The following is a 16819-nucleotide window of genomic DNA, read 5'->3' as shown; positions in this document are numbered from 1 at the left end:
GTTGAGCTCTCCACTCTGTTTGGTCCAACATTTGAGTCAACCTGCAAACCGGTCCACCCCTCACATGTAGCATCTTGCTCCTCCTCCCCCTTGATCTCGGCCTCCCTGGCCTCTCTCTTCTCACAGTACTTGCAGCCCGCATGCACACAAGGGCGTCGGGACATGGCGTCAGCATTAGTGTGCTGGGGTTCCGCCCTGTGCTCCACTGTGAAGGAATACGATGCCAGCTCCTCAAGCCAGCGGGCTATCTGGCCCTCTGGTTCTTTAAAGGACATCAGCCACTGTAGGGCAGAGTGGTCGGAACGGACGGTGAAAGGGAGGCGCACAGGTAGTACCTGAAATGTCCTATGGCCTTAACAACTGCAAGGAGCTCCCTGCGAGTCACGCAATAGCGCCGCTCAGCTTTGTTGAAAGTCCTGCTAAAATAGGCCACTACTTTTTCCCCTTCCTCCCCTACTTGGCTCAGCACGCCCCATCCCAACACCACTGGCATCCGTGTCAAGGATGAACGGCCGACTGGGGTCGGGGGGGGGGTGTCCACCAGGTCGCACTCTGGTGTCCACACAAAGTCACAGCCCTTTCCCTGCAGGCGGAACAGGGGTGCAGCTATACAGGAGAACCCCCGGACGAACCGCCTGTAATAGGAGGCCAGCCCAAGGAAGCTCTTCAAGTCCTTGATGCTGGTAGGCGTCGACCAGTCCCTTACCGATCGGACCTTGTCCTCCAAAGTGCTGATTCCCTCACCCCCGATCCTGTGTCCCAAAAATTCCAGTTCCTTCCTCATGAAGCAGCACTTTTCTGGGTGCAGCTTCAGTCCTGCTGCTGCTATCCTCTGTAGGACTCTCCTCAGCGAACCCAGTGCCGCCTCAAGGAGCCCCCATGCACAAGAATATCGTCCAAATAAACCAAGCATTCTTGGCGGGGGATGGCATCCAGGACCCTTTCCATTAGCCGCTCAAATGTGGCTGGGGCGTTACAAAGGCCAAAGCTGAGGACCTTGAACTGCCACAACCCCCGCCCGGTGCAGAAAGCGGTCTTGGACGGGCCTCTGGGCTGAGTGGGACCTGCCAATAACCGCTGCGTAGGTCTAATGAGGAGAACCACGATGACCCGACACCAGATCCAAGGACTCATCTATGCGGGTAGTGGTACAGTCTTTTTAGTCACACTGTTCAGAGGCCTGTAGTCTACGCAGAACCTCATTTTCTGACTCTTCTTTTTGTGGACCATCACAACCCCCGAAGCCCACGGGCTATTGGACGGCTCAATGATCCCTGCGTTGAGCATTTCCTCAATCGCCGTGTCAGCGGCCTCCTGATGTGCCAGGGGGAGGCGGCGGGGGCGTGTCTTGATCGGCGCGCCCCTGTGTCGATCTCATGGTGGACCAGGTGTGTCAGGCCGGTCTCTTCTGAGAGTGCGAAGATGTCCTTGAATTCCCACAACACCTGCCACAGCTGCTCTTGTTGCTCGGGTTGCAGGCCATCACAGCTGCGCCTCCAGATCTCTTTCACTGCCGTCAACCTGTCAGCCTCCCCCGACACCGGCTGTTGGACCAAGGACTGTGGCTGTACATCTCCCCTGGTGTGGATGACAGGGTGCACGGGACAGGCGGGTCCACCTGCAGGGGTAAGTCCTCCATCTGATGGGTCCCCGCTGCTTTCGATGCCGCTGGAGGTGAGCTTTGGGACTGCGCAGGTCGGACCATCTGCACCATGGGACCCCCCCGGGAACTGTAGTGTGTTTTTCCCCAAGTCCAGTACACACCGAGCTGCCCTTAGAAAGTCTAGGCCTAATATGCACTCATCCTGTACAGCTGCAACCCACACCTTAAAGTCCACTACTAGGCCACCTACCCGGATGTTCACCAGCCCCGCCCCAGCATGGGAGTTAACTCCCCGTCACAGTTCAAGCTTGACGGATGTGGCTTCCAACTGCGTCCCTGCTGGAACCATGTCGGGTCTGAGGAGCGTGGCAGTGGAGCCCGTATCTATTAGAGCTACACAGAGCGCCCCCTTCAGGGTGATAGGGACATGGCAGAAGTCCCCAACATGAGTCCAGCCGACGACCCTGATCCATTCGCGCCGTCGTCTGCTTCTGGGGAAAGCTGAGCCATACTTTCCCGGCTTTGCAAGTGGGCTCTATCCCCCGACAGACCCACGGAGAGGGACGGATGAGTAGGGGTCTGCGCCGTCCCTTCTACGCAGACCCTGGGCCGTTTCCTGTCGGTCAGCACGCTTTGGGCACGCGCTGATGTGGCCGCCCTGGCCGCACACCCAGCAGACAAGATCTCCGGCGAGGTCGGCGCTCTGCGGGGCTGGAGTGACACAGCTCGAATCATCTCTGTCAGCTCGCTGACCCACCCGCCTCTCTGGTCCTTGAATTTCGCTACCCACGGCCCTTGCAACAGGGCTACAGGTGAAGGCATCAGTCTCAACCGTAGCTCCCACCAGCTCCCTCTCCAGCGCTATCTCTAAAGCGTTCTGCAGCGTGAGGGTGGGCCAGCTGCGTCTGTACCCGCAGATCCCTCGGGGACAGAGCCCGGATGAATTGGTCCCTTGCAAGCTCGCTCTGCACCACGGCTGGCATGTGCGAGTAAGCCCTCCTCGTCAGTGTTTCAATCTCTGCAGCTAAACGCGGAGCGCTCCCTGTCAGTCTCTGTCTATTAGCTAGTTCAGAACGCAGGACAGCGGGCTGATTAAATTGTCCAAACCGCCGCTGCAAGGCCCCAACTAAGGCCTCATAGTCACCCCGTTCTTCTGGGCTAAGTAACAGCAGACAGCGAGGCATCATCCGTGAGGCACAGAGCCAGCTGAAGTGCTTTGATGTCTTCGGACCAGCCCGCAGCCTTCGCCAGCAGTTCAAATTGGGCATAAAAGGCCTCCCAGTCAGTCTTACCTGAATATTTCAGCGTTTTCATCTGCAGCTGGACACATAGGGGGCCGCCATTTCTGTTTCCGTCGCTTCCCTCCTTCCTGGTGAGTATTTGCCGCCAGCCGCCCCCGCCAACCCGCGCTGAATCCGGCGTCAGCAGCTAGCTTCCTGGCCGTCTGCCTCAGGCGAGCACGTGCTCCGTATCCCAGAGAGCGTCTATCCTACGTCCCGGATAATCAGCGTTATCACCGTACTCCACCTCCTCCTTGACTTTTGGTCGAGCGCCTGCGTTGTCCGCAGCGCCATGCTGCTCACGGTGATAGCAGGGTTAGCTGGAAGCTGCTAGATAGCTCACCTGAAAGCCGAGCACAATCCGCCGGTGTTTACTTCTGACACCAGTGTAGCGTCTTCCCAGACGTAATGACGATCCGAGACGGTCACTTGGTTAGTCCTTTCTTTAATTAAATAAAAAAAACGGTTGCTGTTGGCGCAACCACGCCGAACAGGCAGAACTTAAAAAAACAATCTCACAGCGAGAGCGACATGACCGAACTTCTCTCCTGTCTCCACCCTCCTCGTTACAACCCAGCGCTCCCCCGCCTCGGCTCCACCCCCATCCCTCCGGAACCTCCTTTACCTTCCACTCTATTACATGAGAAATAACAGGAACAACAGAATAAATAACTGAGGGATGCAAATCACAGAACACAAACTGCAAAACAGAACTACAATAAAGAACAGAACGCTACAATACTTATGTAGGATGCTACAACAATAAGATTATAATAAATACTGAACATGTTAGAATAAGAAAGAAAGAAAGAAAGAAAGAAAGAAAGAAAAACCATGATTCTGGCTTTGAATGAAAAATTATGTGGATCGCTAACAATAAAAGCAACAATAATAGAAAAAAAGCACACAGGCAGAGGGTAAAGGTAATTCAGGAAAATATGAGAAAAACATTGCCTGGTTTAGAAAGGCAATGTCTGAAGTATTTAATATTAACCAGAGAATTTGTTGAGAGTACAAAGCTAGTTGTTCAAGTGTATAAATCAACTGTGACTTTATATAACTAATCTAAAATATTCAGGCATTCATCTATAGTTTTTAAAGAGAACGTGGTCAATCCCTGTCTCATCGGGAGTAAAATGACTTACACCCATAGCATGCTTATGGACTTCAGAAAAAAAAATGGATGAGCTACATAAAAATCATGCAGCTGGAAAACAGAGTAAACTGATGTACTATAAAACAATGTGCAGGGTGAAGACTGAACCTGGGTCCCTAAGCACTGCAACCCTATGATGATCCAAGAAAATGAGAAAATTCTTCAGAATTATATAAATTTAGATCTGAAAACTGACAACTGATAAGGTTACCCTGAAACATTTTATAGCACTTGGCACTTTTAAAAGATGAAAAACAGCAACCTGAGAAAAATAAATTATTTGAGTTACATCTATGACTCCCTTTGGCTACGAAAAAATAAAAAGCTTTGAATCAGTGGTGCTAGAGTTAAAAAAGCATTAATAAAAGTTGTGCCCATTACTTTTTCCTAGTGGTAATGCTTTTTTCCAGTGTGAAATAACCCATTTGTCCACAGACACCATTGACAGAGGACACCATTTTCTCTCTGGTAGAACAGTATAGCATCTTAATCGGAGTAACCCATCTATTAAAACCACATTTTTGAACAAAAGCGTCAAACAGGTTTAACATCTTTTGATTAATAATCCATGATGTGTTGGTATAAATATTTCCAAACTTTTGTCAGCTTCTATCAGTAAATGTACTGCCTATCGAAACTTTTTTTGCTTTGTACCTACTTGATGGATGGCCCATTAGTTATCTTTTTCTTGTATAAATAATTAAAAGAATTTAAGTTCCTGCAATAAATTAAGATTAGTACTAGAGTTCACAGTGATCATTTTGTCATCTTTTCAAAAAAATATAGTTAATTATGCATTTAGTTGTTTTATTCCAGTAACAAAAAATACATGTCCATTAATTTATAATTAAGTAAAATAAGTTATGTAATCCAAAGTCAGACAAAAAATACAATTATACAAAGACATGTAGTAATTAATAAAGCTCTGGGACTCGTGAGACTTTTTTAAATTTTTTTTTTATCTTTGCCTTGTCACAAATGTGTTTCTCCTTATTTTATTGATGAAATATGAGTTCTATGCCTTTTTGAGCTGTGACCCAGAGGTGATCATAGACGGACATTATCTGAGAGATGTTTATTTTAATCATATAAATTTACTTAACCTGAAATTAATGGCAGATGGAAATGTTTCAAGCCCAGATGATCTTTGATTTGTGAAAAGGCTCCACCATTTACTTCACCCTTAAAGATTTTGCTGTTCAAGAGCTCCTCTTCCTAATAAAACAAGAAAATAAGAATAAGAAAAATAGTAGTACTGTAGATTTCAAATATGTGTGTGTCTGTTCCTTAATCATTTTGTTACTTACTGGATGTTAAATTCTTCATTATGTCTTGTCCACTTATCTTTTTAGGGAAGGGAGTAGTCAAGTTTTATAGTATTTACTGCCTTTACCTGTCTCACCATTTAACCTAACAGTATCATCTTGTAATAAATAAATGTGTTTGTATATGTGTAATTGAGGATGAAGCCATGGTAGAAGTTGTGATGGTTAAATATTGAGCCCTGACTCTAGAAATCACCTGAAGCTAAGCACGTTAAGAGCAATCTTAATATCCACATCCATTTAGAGGTGGGAAGCCACATTTACATGTAACTCTTGAACCAGTAGATCAGGAATGGTTTAGTATTACTTCAGGAATCAGACATGTAACCATTCATTCATTTTGTACAGTCACTTTAAATTCATAGTAAAACATGGAATATGGACAAAGCTGGAATTGCGCGTATGCACAAATAAAAATCAGATGCATAAAAATGTGTGTAAGTAAAGTTGTATGCACTACCCCTTTATAAATCCCAGTAAACGTGAATTTTAATGCACATGCCTGTGCCTACAGCGCCACCTTGAGTCCACCCAGGATTTTGCCTAATTGAATATGCAAATCAATATAAATAGCCACTTCCATTCAGTGTTTTGTTAAAAGACAATGGCAAAAGCATGTAAAAAAAAATTTAAGTGAATGTGAAATTTAGGCCCTGCTCAGTGAAGGATATCCAAGGAAAAATGTACTATTTGATTGCTTTAATCTCAAAATTTCCACTTTAATCTTTTAGTTTATTTTGTCATTAAAGTAGAATGTCATAAACTTAATCTTAAAACAGATGTTTGATTTACTAGAGCTTCTCAAACCCCATTGTAATTAAAGTAGCACATTAAATGCTTTGTATTATAAGTGTTGCCCAATCCAGTCATTAATCGCTCTGTGCTGCTTAAAAGGACTTTGTCTTATAATGACAGGAGTACGCAGTCAGTGATCGCCTCACAAACTATGTTATATTCATGATATTACAGCTCTCTGAACATTTTTAGAATACTAAGATGTATACTTGATATCATTTTCACGATGAAATACATTAAAGCATGTATTAAACATCTGGGGGCAAGGTGGCGCAGCAGTATCGAACACAAAGACATTTACTGTGTGGCGACTGATTATTTATTTTTTTTTTTTTATACTTTATTAGTCCCAAAGGAAATTAATTGGTTTTTCGCATACCCATTGGGGTCAGAGCGCAGGGTCAGCCATTGTACAGCACCCCTGGAGCAATTGAAGATTAAGGGCCTTGCTCAAGGGCCCAGCAGAGTAGGATCTCTTTTGGCTGATTATGTGGGGAAAGAAAACAAAAGGATATGATCTGGGATTTGGTACATTCAATAAAGATGGCATGGCTGCAATAAAGAAAGCCCACTCAGAAGAACATCCATTGAATTATGTTTTCGTTTCTCTGACCACCAGCTAACAAACCCAACATTTAAACAATGTTTTAGTTAAACCTTTGAGAAACACACTCATACATCCAGTTTCTTGGAGCCTCATCACAACTGCCATAAATGTTCTCTGTACCGAACGTACAGCTGCTTTTGCAATCACTCTTCAGAGATATTTTGGCAAGGTGTCCTGGGAATTTAATGGATGTTCTTCTGGATGAGCTTTCTTTATTCTTATTCTCAATTTTAGAAGTACTGTCTCTCTCAAATCTACCAACCCCCTAATTCATGTCTTTATATTTTCTTTCTCCACATAACCAGTTTCCACACAATAAACACCTTTATATTTGATACCTCTGTGCCTCAACATTTTTAATACTAGCTTTAATGCATTTCATCATAAAAATGATGTAAAGTATACATCCTAGTATTCTAACAGCGCCCAACTCCAAAAGAATAGCACTTGGAAATCTAAATCTACTTAGAAGCTAATCATCATCATCTGTAAATATGTGCTCTCTTCTATTGAATTGATTTGAATTCCTTTATTACCATTGAATGGTACAATGAGATTTAATATCTCCTCTATAAACTAATTTTCCTATAAAATAATAATAATAATAATGTGATAAAAACAATGAGAAATATACAATATAAAAGCATAAGTACAATATACATGTACATATAGTGCAGATAGTGCAAATGGTTCATAAAGTGGCCCAGGTTGTGCAATATTGCAGCTGTAATGAAAGTTTACAGTGAGGTAACTGTAATTATAAGTACAAACACTTCTACTGGGAGAACATGATGGACTAATTTAGTGTGTTTATAGCTCTGGAGATGAAACTGTTTCTGAACCTCAAAGTCTGGGCAGGAAAGGATCCTAAGTGTTTGCCGGATGGTAGATGTTCAAATAGACTGTGGCATGGGTGGGTGGAATCCATGCAGTTGGCTTTCCTGAGGCAGTGTGTGCTATAAATGTCATCCAGGGATGGAAGTTGTATCCTGATAATCCACTGCGCTTTTGACAAAATCCACTGCAGATCTTTCCAATCAGCTACTGTGCAGCTTTGATACCACACATAAATATAATTGGTTAAAATAATACTGCACTGAGAGTAACAACGCTAAATCAGCTATGGTATTTGGAAAAGTTCAGCAATTCCATGCACCATTATATTGTTACATAATGATTACAATCAAGTGCCTTTAATTTGAAAATTATATGCAATTGATTTCGGAGTATTTGATACAGCTTGCGTCATGGATGTGAATCTAAAAAAGAAAGGGAGACAACACAGAAACTGTAGCACTGCCTTGACGCTGGGTGCAGTTAATTTGCAAAACCGAAGAGAAAAGTGCATACGCATGGTGTGAGGCCATAAATTACTTATACTAATCCATTGAATGAACAAGCATTTAATGCTCCCAGGAATTTGCAGCTGCTGTGTAATTTTTCTCAATATTTCTTCTGTAAAGACCAGATTTTGATATTTCTTGCTAGATACAGTATGTCATACAGTGAATACATCGGTTGCCGCAAGTTGCTCAATTTATCCTTCTTATGTGTTTGATTGATCAATGGGAATAGAAATGTAGAATTGGCTTGCATGACCTCTTACATCCCACAGCCTCAACCCAACAGAGCCCAATATTTTTCTGAAAACAGGAGCCCATAAGCCACTCAAATCTGGTCAGAACATATCTCATACAAAATGAGTAGACACAACTCTGGCTTGTTTTGCATTATCAATTCTGTTCATGCTGCCAGCTGAGTATGACAGTTTTCATTTCACTCTTTGTGGAAGCTAAGCTTAGATCAGTCAATGTTGGGATGGGGAGTGGTTATGGTTTATCCTGACAATGGAAATCTTTGTAATAACAAAACTTATATATTTGTAATATTTGTCTCAGGCACAACAAATTCACTACTTGTATGTGATTGAATATTGATTTACACTCCTGGTTTACTCTCTAACTTTTGAGCAATATGAAAGTTAATGGCAAACTGTCTACTTTATAATCATGTGGGGAAATATTTAAGGTCGTTTACTCCAAAGGTCATCTGTAATCGTGGAGTTCACATGTAAAGTTTGCACATACCGCAGATCTTCTTGAGTTGCTATACATGACCCCACAACAGGGTTGGGCTATGTATAAATATTTCTTTACTGTGTAAAGCTCTCCAAACAAGCCTAATTTTGCTTCTCTAAAGCCTTGTTTTCTGGTTGGCACAACAGAGCATTGTGTATAGAATGAGGTATACAGTCATTTCAGGCTTGAATTGATTTGACTATTTGAGTTTAATCCTCTGCGTGGTGACTAAATAATAGTTCTTTATTTTTAGGACATCTAATCCTTTGTACAACTCATTTTGTCAACAATGGCTAAATAGCCCTTGAATTAGAGAATTGAAAGGGAAAGTAAATAAAAGAGAACATTTATTACAGTAAATACTTGCCAAGTTTAACCGTCCAGTTGAAACGTATCATTATAAAATGAAGCAGGTAAAAGGTAGAAGTCATGTTTATAGGTTTAAAAAAAAATGAAATGAGTTGTTTCAGGTGTGTCTCACAAATACATCATATGCATGGTAACTTAAGTTAAACAATGGAATTATGTCAGCATTTTAAGTATTTAATGTTGCAGATTTTAAAGGCTGGCCTGAGTTTATTTGCCTTTGACAGGTGCAGGGACACACTTCAGCAATTCATTTACATTATCTGAGAAGAAAATTTCCCATTCCAGTACATGGCAACTAAGCATGACAGGCCATAAAACTGTAACTAAATACCCCATATACAGTGGCTAGCATCTGATAAATCAAATTTAATGAACTCAATAACATTATAAGATGTTCAAACAGAAACTGTCCTTATTTATAAAGTCAAGGATATTAGTTCAGGCTTTAATTTTTGTTGTATGCTTAAAATATTATACGCAGCTGATTTTTCAACCTGAAGCACCTTTTTGTTATAAAGTAAAACACCACAGTGTTTATTTTTTAAAATTAAAATGTTTATGTTATACGGTGCTCATGTCAGGGTGCAAATGTTGTGAAGATAACAATCCTGATATTTTTGAAAAGATAAAAGGGCACAAGATCAGTATAAGTCAGAGTCTGGGGTTCCATGTATGGGAGAAGAAGATTAAATTTGTTCAAAATATGGACATATTTGAGAACCAAATAGAAATGATACATTTGTACACAAGAATGGAGTTTGCAACAGAATATGAAAATCTGAGGGCGATTTTACATTGAGTCAAAAACTGGACAGATCACATTCTATAAGCGGCGATTAGAAAGAAAGAGAAGAAGAAGGCACACGAGAACAGTGCTATTGTGTGAAATGAAAGGAAGGGCGTCATAAGCAGATCATCTGTCAAAGGGCACAGAGAAATGAAGAATCTGGATAGCTTTAATCTGCCTTCAACAAGAATAATGACATGATTATGATATCTCCTTTTCATACATTGTCAATGCAGGGTGTAGCAAATATAATTAGTACATCACTGTGATGTATAGCATACCTGATTTTTGTTGTTATATTTACATACTTACACATAAATTTACCATGTATTTATTCACAAATATAATTTATTTATTTTGTGCTGTATAATATAAGTTTCAAAACAAGGCCTTTATGAAAATATTAACATCCAGGGACCAACCAGAAAAGCAGAATTGCATCTTGTGGAGGAGTGATTTCTAGATGATAAATGTTTTGTATGTCTTTATTTGTAGACCAGACAAAGCAAATGTAGTATTAGATAATGTTTCAGAAGGCATATTGTGCTTCATTGAAGAGAACAGAGGTGCTTTGATGTTTACCTAATCAATTCCTTCAGTCTTTAGGACTGACTCAGAATGTGAAATGTATGGTGAGAAGGACAGAGCATGTATCGGACGAGCCTGGCAAGGGTGACTGTCTTTGGTCTTAGAGTCCATCAGCCACCCATGGCAAGAAGGTTGTGAACTGCCTAAACAATGCAAATGGGGGTCAGGTTGTACTTGTGTTCTTTCGTTGGTAACTGGCCCAGTAAAGCACACATAAACTAATTCTATTGGTCAAAAGTATGGCTGTTTATGTACTATGACATCCCATTGGTTTGTGTTTTGTGGTAAGAATGGTATAAAGTTGGTCATCTTGCCGTTAACTCTCTCTCTCACCATCTGACCATAAAGAGAAGACCATGATAAAGACAACTTTATCTTGGCAGCCTTACTGAGACAGGCATTCATACTCCATTTGAAGGCTATGTGGTAGCTAAGCAAGCGAGACTGAAGATAAGCTGAGAGCTGCCTATGGATGCAAGATGCACTGCTACTTAAGCTGTAAGGATATGGTTTGCCAATATTCACATTGTATTCTGCTTCCTTAATATTCTGTGCATTTTTTTTATTAATAATACATAATCAAATGTGTAACTTATCACCTGCCTGTTTCTTTACTCTGTCTAATTGCCCAAGGTTACGGATGTAGACAGGGAAGGGGAAAGGAAGTGCTAAAATACTGATCTCAGAGCAGGAACTGTATGTGATATTAGAAATCTTATTAAAGTCTACACAATAAAGAGTATCAAAGGGGAAAATAGGGTCACCATAGGCACATACATGATAAAACATAACTGAAGATCAAGCACAAAATCTCCTGTTAAACCAACAAATAGCTGGAATTTTCTAGATATAGAGACAGTGAGAGCGAGAAAGAGAGTATTCAGGTATGCAGGAAGGAAAAGGGAGAACCAGGAAATAAAACATACTTGAAAACAATGCATGGGTAAAAACAAAATAAATTAAGTGTACCATTCGTCTTGCCAAAATGGCAATTAAAAAATTTAAAGTCAAGAAATAGAACATTTAGTTTGTTAGAAAAACCAGTCACTAACTATCCATAAACTTGGACAGTGAAGTCCCCATAGTGTTATCCTAAAAACTGCCACATCAATGACATCATCTGACACAACATCTGGGACATGTCCCCAGCAACTCCCATCTATGTTGTAGCAATACAAGTTCAAAATGGTGAGGTCACTAAAACTTGTTATAAATTCATCCATCCATCCATCCATTTTCCAACCCGTTGAATCCGAACACAGGGTCATAGGGGTCTGCTGGAGCCAATCCCAGCCAACACAGGGCACAAGGCAGGAACCAATCCTGGGCAGGGTGCCAACCCACCGTAGGTTATAAATACATGTTTTTATTAATGTTTTGAGCTATTTTTTCACAGTGGAGAAATTATTTTAGTGGTTTGGAATTATTTTGGGAAAGTTTATCATTTATTTCAATTCGGCCAACTTTTGTTTGTGGGATACACAAAGGCACGTGACATGACTACAATTGGTGCTTAAGTGGCATTGGCGGAAGTCCACTATAAATACTTTGACAGTGCAACTTGGTTGAATAAAAAAGAAAACAGAATCTTTATTAGTAAGTACTTTCTCAGTCAAGCTGGCCAAGTGTTAGATATCATTTAGTGCTACTCCTGTTTTTGATTCATGTTTCATCATTTTCTCTGAATGAAAATTTTCATTTTGCTCTTCACTTCTGACAAGTTCCTTGATTGTTAGTATTTAAGCTTCTTATTATCATCTAGTGGTCAAAGCTTTCATCACAATAACCCCCAGAAATTATTGTCTCATTACAAGAACAAAATGGTTTTGTAGGAAATATACCTGTTATCATTGATAGTTTTCATAACTGTTTAAGCTTGATCCTAAATTAATTATGGTTAATTATACAGTATGTCTTGACACCATTTTCTTTTTCTTTGGGAGCTGTCATTTTTTGGATTTTGTCATCATGATGAGAATCCTGGGTGTTGGGGTCTAGGGTCATGACTTTAAGGGGTCAGTTAAGATGTCGTCAATCTTCTTTCGCAAGTTTCAGGATCTTTGGCTTCGGATTCTTGAATCTTTTGCGGTTGTCCCTGACCTTAGATTTTTGTTCTCATTTTGGCTTTGTTGATAGATCTGGCAACTATTGGTTTTGACCTCGGCTGTTTTTCAATTTGGCTTATTTCCTGGTCCTTTTGATAAAAAAGAAAAAATATACTGTCTCCCTTTGAGTTAGCAAAATATCTAAACAAAATAGCATAAAACTCATATTCAGAGAAAATTAATTTAAATTAATTAAATAACATTATCTTTTAATTCCTTGATATTTAAAACATACTATCAGAAACATACAGGAAAATTTATAAACCACAGAAAATTATTGGACCTGGTCCTGCACATTTTACTTATTGGACTATATTGTGCTTTATCTTTTATTTTTTACATTTTTTTTCTTTCACAAATGAAAATGAGCCAATATTATACTATACACATGCATTTTAATAAGCATATCCTGTAATTAAAATGTTGCAATGTGCACCAAGATTAGAAAGACTGACACACACAAAATAAAAACTCCAATCAGGATGTTCAGTTTCAGCCTTCAGTCTGCTAGGAGTATTTGTTTAAGTTCACAAAATAAAACAGGCAAATCACTAAACCCTTGAACACCTAAGGAAACTTCCCCACTGTTTCAGGCCATGGGGAATGTTGCCCAAATAATGAATATGCAAATAAACACCAGGAAATGCCATGATTCAACTCACTTTCCCTGATGAATCGCCTGCCTTACTCCATTGCACACCTACAGAGCAGCAGCTAACTAGTCACAATCTTCTCTCTATTGCACTTGATCCTCAGAATTCCTGACTCCTGCCTTCTCCCCTGTTCTGCTGCACACAGTACTTTAACTCCTGAATCCAATCTTAACATCCTTCCAATTCAGACTAATCCTCACCTCCTGCAGCAAGGAGCATCTCACTGTTAGATCACCATGTAAAAAACTGAATTTCATAACATTCCAGACTCTGATATCAGCACCAAAAATTTGGGTTATGAACAACAGCAAGTAACAGGAACACAGCTACTGAGTGTGTTGAATGATCGACAAACATTCAGTTGGCAGACATCGAAAGAACAGCCAAGCTCAAGATTTCATGGGCAAGCCATCAACTCAACTGGTTAAAATTTTGTATCTTATTGGTACAGCAGATAATGTACATGGATGGAATACAGTAAAATGAAAGACAGGACTTCTACAAAATATGCAGGTGAAACTGGTTGATTTTTAAAATTTGGTAAGTACAGCTTCAGTTGTACAGCATGTATTTTCCTGATTGCAGAATGCATTTCTTGCCATCTGGATGTACGCTTGCTCTCACTCTTTATACTTTTAGCAGAAGAGACTAAGGAATAATGACAGCTGTAATTTACTCTCTCTATATATATTTGTTTTGTAAGATTGGCAAAGATGGAAGGAGAGGTATGTGATAATCTGATGTGAGGAACCTCTCCAGAACCCACTTTCCTTTCTGAGCTATACCTCTGATCATTGTTGTTAAACTCTTCTTAATTGCCTCCTGTAGTATCTAAGGTTGCTTACTGCATGTAATTGAAGGAAATTGTGAGAAGTTGAGGCAAATTTTGCAAAACTTACGTAACTATACTGCCCTGCGTGCTTGTGCTTCCATTTCTAATTCCTCATTTTTTTTATTAATTAGTTAATTAGATAATTAAAATGACATCACAAGAACAAGTAAGTACTTTTGATAAATACAGCCATTTAAAACTTAAACCTACTGATACTAAGCCAGATTTGAGTCACCAGGGAAAATCCACGTGAACCTTGGAAGAATAGTCAAACTACACACAGACAGTGACTAAACCAAGAATTGAACTAAAGTCCCTAGAGCTGGGAGGCAGCAATACAATCAAAGCATCTATTAACTTTGACATTTATTCTAGTCATTTAAATAGGACCAATCATCAAATGAAGCCTTGCTTCTATCAGAAAGCATTTTATGTTAGGGAAGAAAACTGAAAAAATCTATTTTTCATTGTTGTATTTTTGTTTATTTATTTGTTTTCTTCTTAGAACGTGACCTATGTTCAGCATCAAAGTTCAGTGAAAATGCCTTTATACGAAAGGTCAAGTGCTGCCTATCAAAACTGATCCTTTAGCCCTGGCATACCCAGGGGTAAGCTCCATCGACGATCAATGCAAAAAGAGCACAACGCCCCTTGACTTACATTTTTGTGAATCTCCTTCAAGTCAACGCAATGAGCAAATGCTGGCTCTTTAAAACAGGTAATCGTTTTCATGCTGTTCTTCATTTGTAATCTTGCGGAGTAATTTGCAGACATTAAGCAGTGTATCCATTGATTGAGTATTAATGCTGTAATAGCAGGCTGCTGACTTTAGACTAGAAGGAAATGTCCAAGGTGAGTGCGTGAACATTTAATCCTTAAAGACTTTATACTTCAACAAAGAGCAGTGTCTGAATGAGAAAACAGTTTCCATAGCAGCAAACTACAATCAGGTGATAAGCAATTCCATAGAAAGGTAAATATAAACACAACCTAATAGCACTGTATTGTTATTATTTTTCATTCTTCATTAGCTACTGAAAATTAGCTGATTTTTTTTACAAATACTGTTATATATAAAAGCACAAAGGAAAGTTTCATTAAATTTTATTTCATTTATATGAACAAAAGTAAAACATCACGTAAACAAAAGAGGAAGAATTTATAGCATTACCATCACCTCCCCCAACCTGTTTCACAGTCTAGTATTATATTTGTATTGTGTCCCATTTTTATTCGATTCAAATGTTCTTTTTGCATTGTAGTAGTGTATTATAACCAGTATAAAAAAAGTTTTATATAGGGATATCCTAAGGACTATTCTAAGCAAGCCCTTAAAGACAATATTGAAAAGGTTTACTCTACTTGTAATGGGGTCATTCATAGGCAATGAATTTCATGATATAAGAAAGACAAAACATGCCAAAATGATGTCTCAGATTACTGGAAAAATAGTGTCAACAATATGTAAACAGAATAAAAATGTTCAAATTGTTCAAAATAATTATAGAAAAGACTAAGAAAGAACAGGAGGGTAGCCGCATATAAAAACCTTTTCAAGTTTACAATCTTTTCTAACTCAGTTGTGCTAAGATTAGTACCTTTATTTCTCTGCACCCCTTAAAAAGCCTGTCTCAGCTAAATCGGCGCCAAACCAGTTATTACGATTCTTTGTCTATCAGCAGACCTCAAATATTATGTTAGCCTTTGTAACAATAGGACAGATAGACCATGAAGGTTTGGGCTACCTTCTGGTGATCCCCATATAATTGAAAAACAAAACAACAAAACTGTTCATGGTAAAAACAAAATAATGTCTTTACAGATGTGAGTCCTGAGTTAGACTGACTTCATGATGGCGGCTGCCCTGGTTATGAGGTATACAAGGTCCATCCAGGTGTACAGGAACCAGAAGTGATGCTGCTCAGCAGCTCAACACCAATCACTGGATCTTCATGTAGAATGAAAGGAGAGGAATTAGGTGACAGCTCCAACCTTTGGCACAGAGTGATATTACAGGTCGATAAACCCTGAAGTTGTCTCTCAAAAGTATATGTGTGACACCTTGAAAACAAAAATCCAGGTCCAAGTGACTTCAACAACAACAACAACAACAACATTTATTTATATAGCACATTTTCATACAAACAGTAGCTCAAAGTGCTACATATTAAAGAATAGAAAAATGAAAGGCACAATTATAAAACAAAATAAATCAACATTAATTAACATCGAATAAGAGTAAGGTTCAATGGCCAGGGGGGACAGAAAAAACAAAAAAACTCCAGACGGCTGGAGAAAAAATAAAATCTGTAGGGATTCCAGACCATGATACTGCCCAGTCCCCTCTGGGCATTCTACCTAACATAAATGAAACAGTCCTCTTTGGATTTAGGGTTCTCACGGAAGGGCTTGATGATGATGATGGTCACGTAGACTTCTGCCTGTTAATCCGTCCATCATTGGAGCATCATGAAGCTTTGAGTAGGTGGTGGTGACGCAGGCCACCACCACAAAGAAACCGGAAAAAACCTTGACGTTACTTGACGTAACCTTTCACTTAAGGCTGACATACCTTTGTTCCTTTAGATATGAAACATAGTTTTAACTACATGTTCAAACCACTCTAAATTTAGGATCATTT

At 39.9% G+C, this 16819-nt stretch overlaps 1 protein-coding gene across 1 annotated transcript in view; it reads right to left on the bottom strand.

Annotated features, from left to right (window-relative positions):
* LOC120532704 overlaps window positions 1–15031 on the bottom strand; it is a 92034-nt gene extending 77003 nt beyond the window's left edge. The window contains exons 1-2 of the mRNA XM_039759001.1: window positions 14839–15031; window positions 5143–5254 (exon numbers count right to left, since the gene is read on the bottom strand). Coding sequence (XP_039614935.1) covers window positions 5143–5254; window positions 14839–14952 — 226 coding nt within the window. The 5' untranslated portion in view covers window positions 14953–15031. The remainder of the gene's footprint in view (window positions 1–5142; window positions 5255–14838) is intronic.
* Window positions 15032–16819: the final 1788 nt, after the last annotated feature.

Source organism: Polypterus senegalus, chromosome 7, assembly GCF_016835505.1.
Source record: "Polypterus senegalus isolate Bchr_013 chromosome 7, ASM1683550v1, whole genome shotgun sequence".
Lineage (NCBI taxonomy): Eukaryota > Metazoa > Chordata > Cladistia > Polypteriformes > Polypteridae > Polypterus > Polypterus senegalus.
The sequence above is the reverse complement of the archived record's forward strand: the minus strand, read 5'-3'. Positions and strand labels throughout refer to the sequence as shown.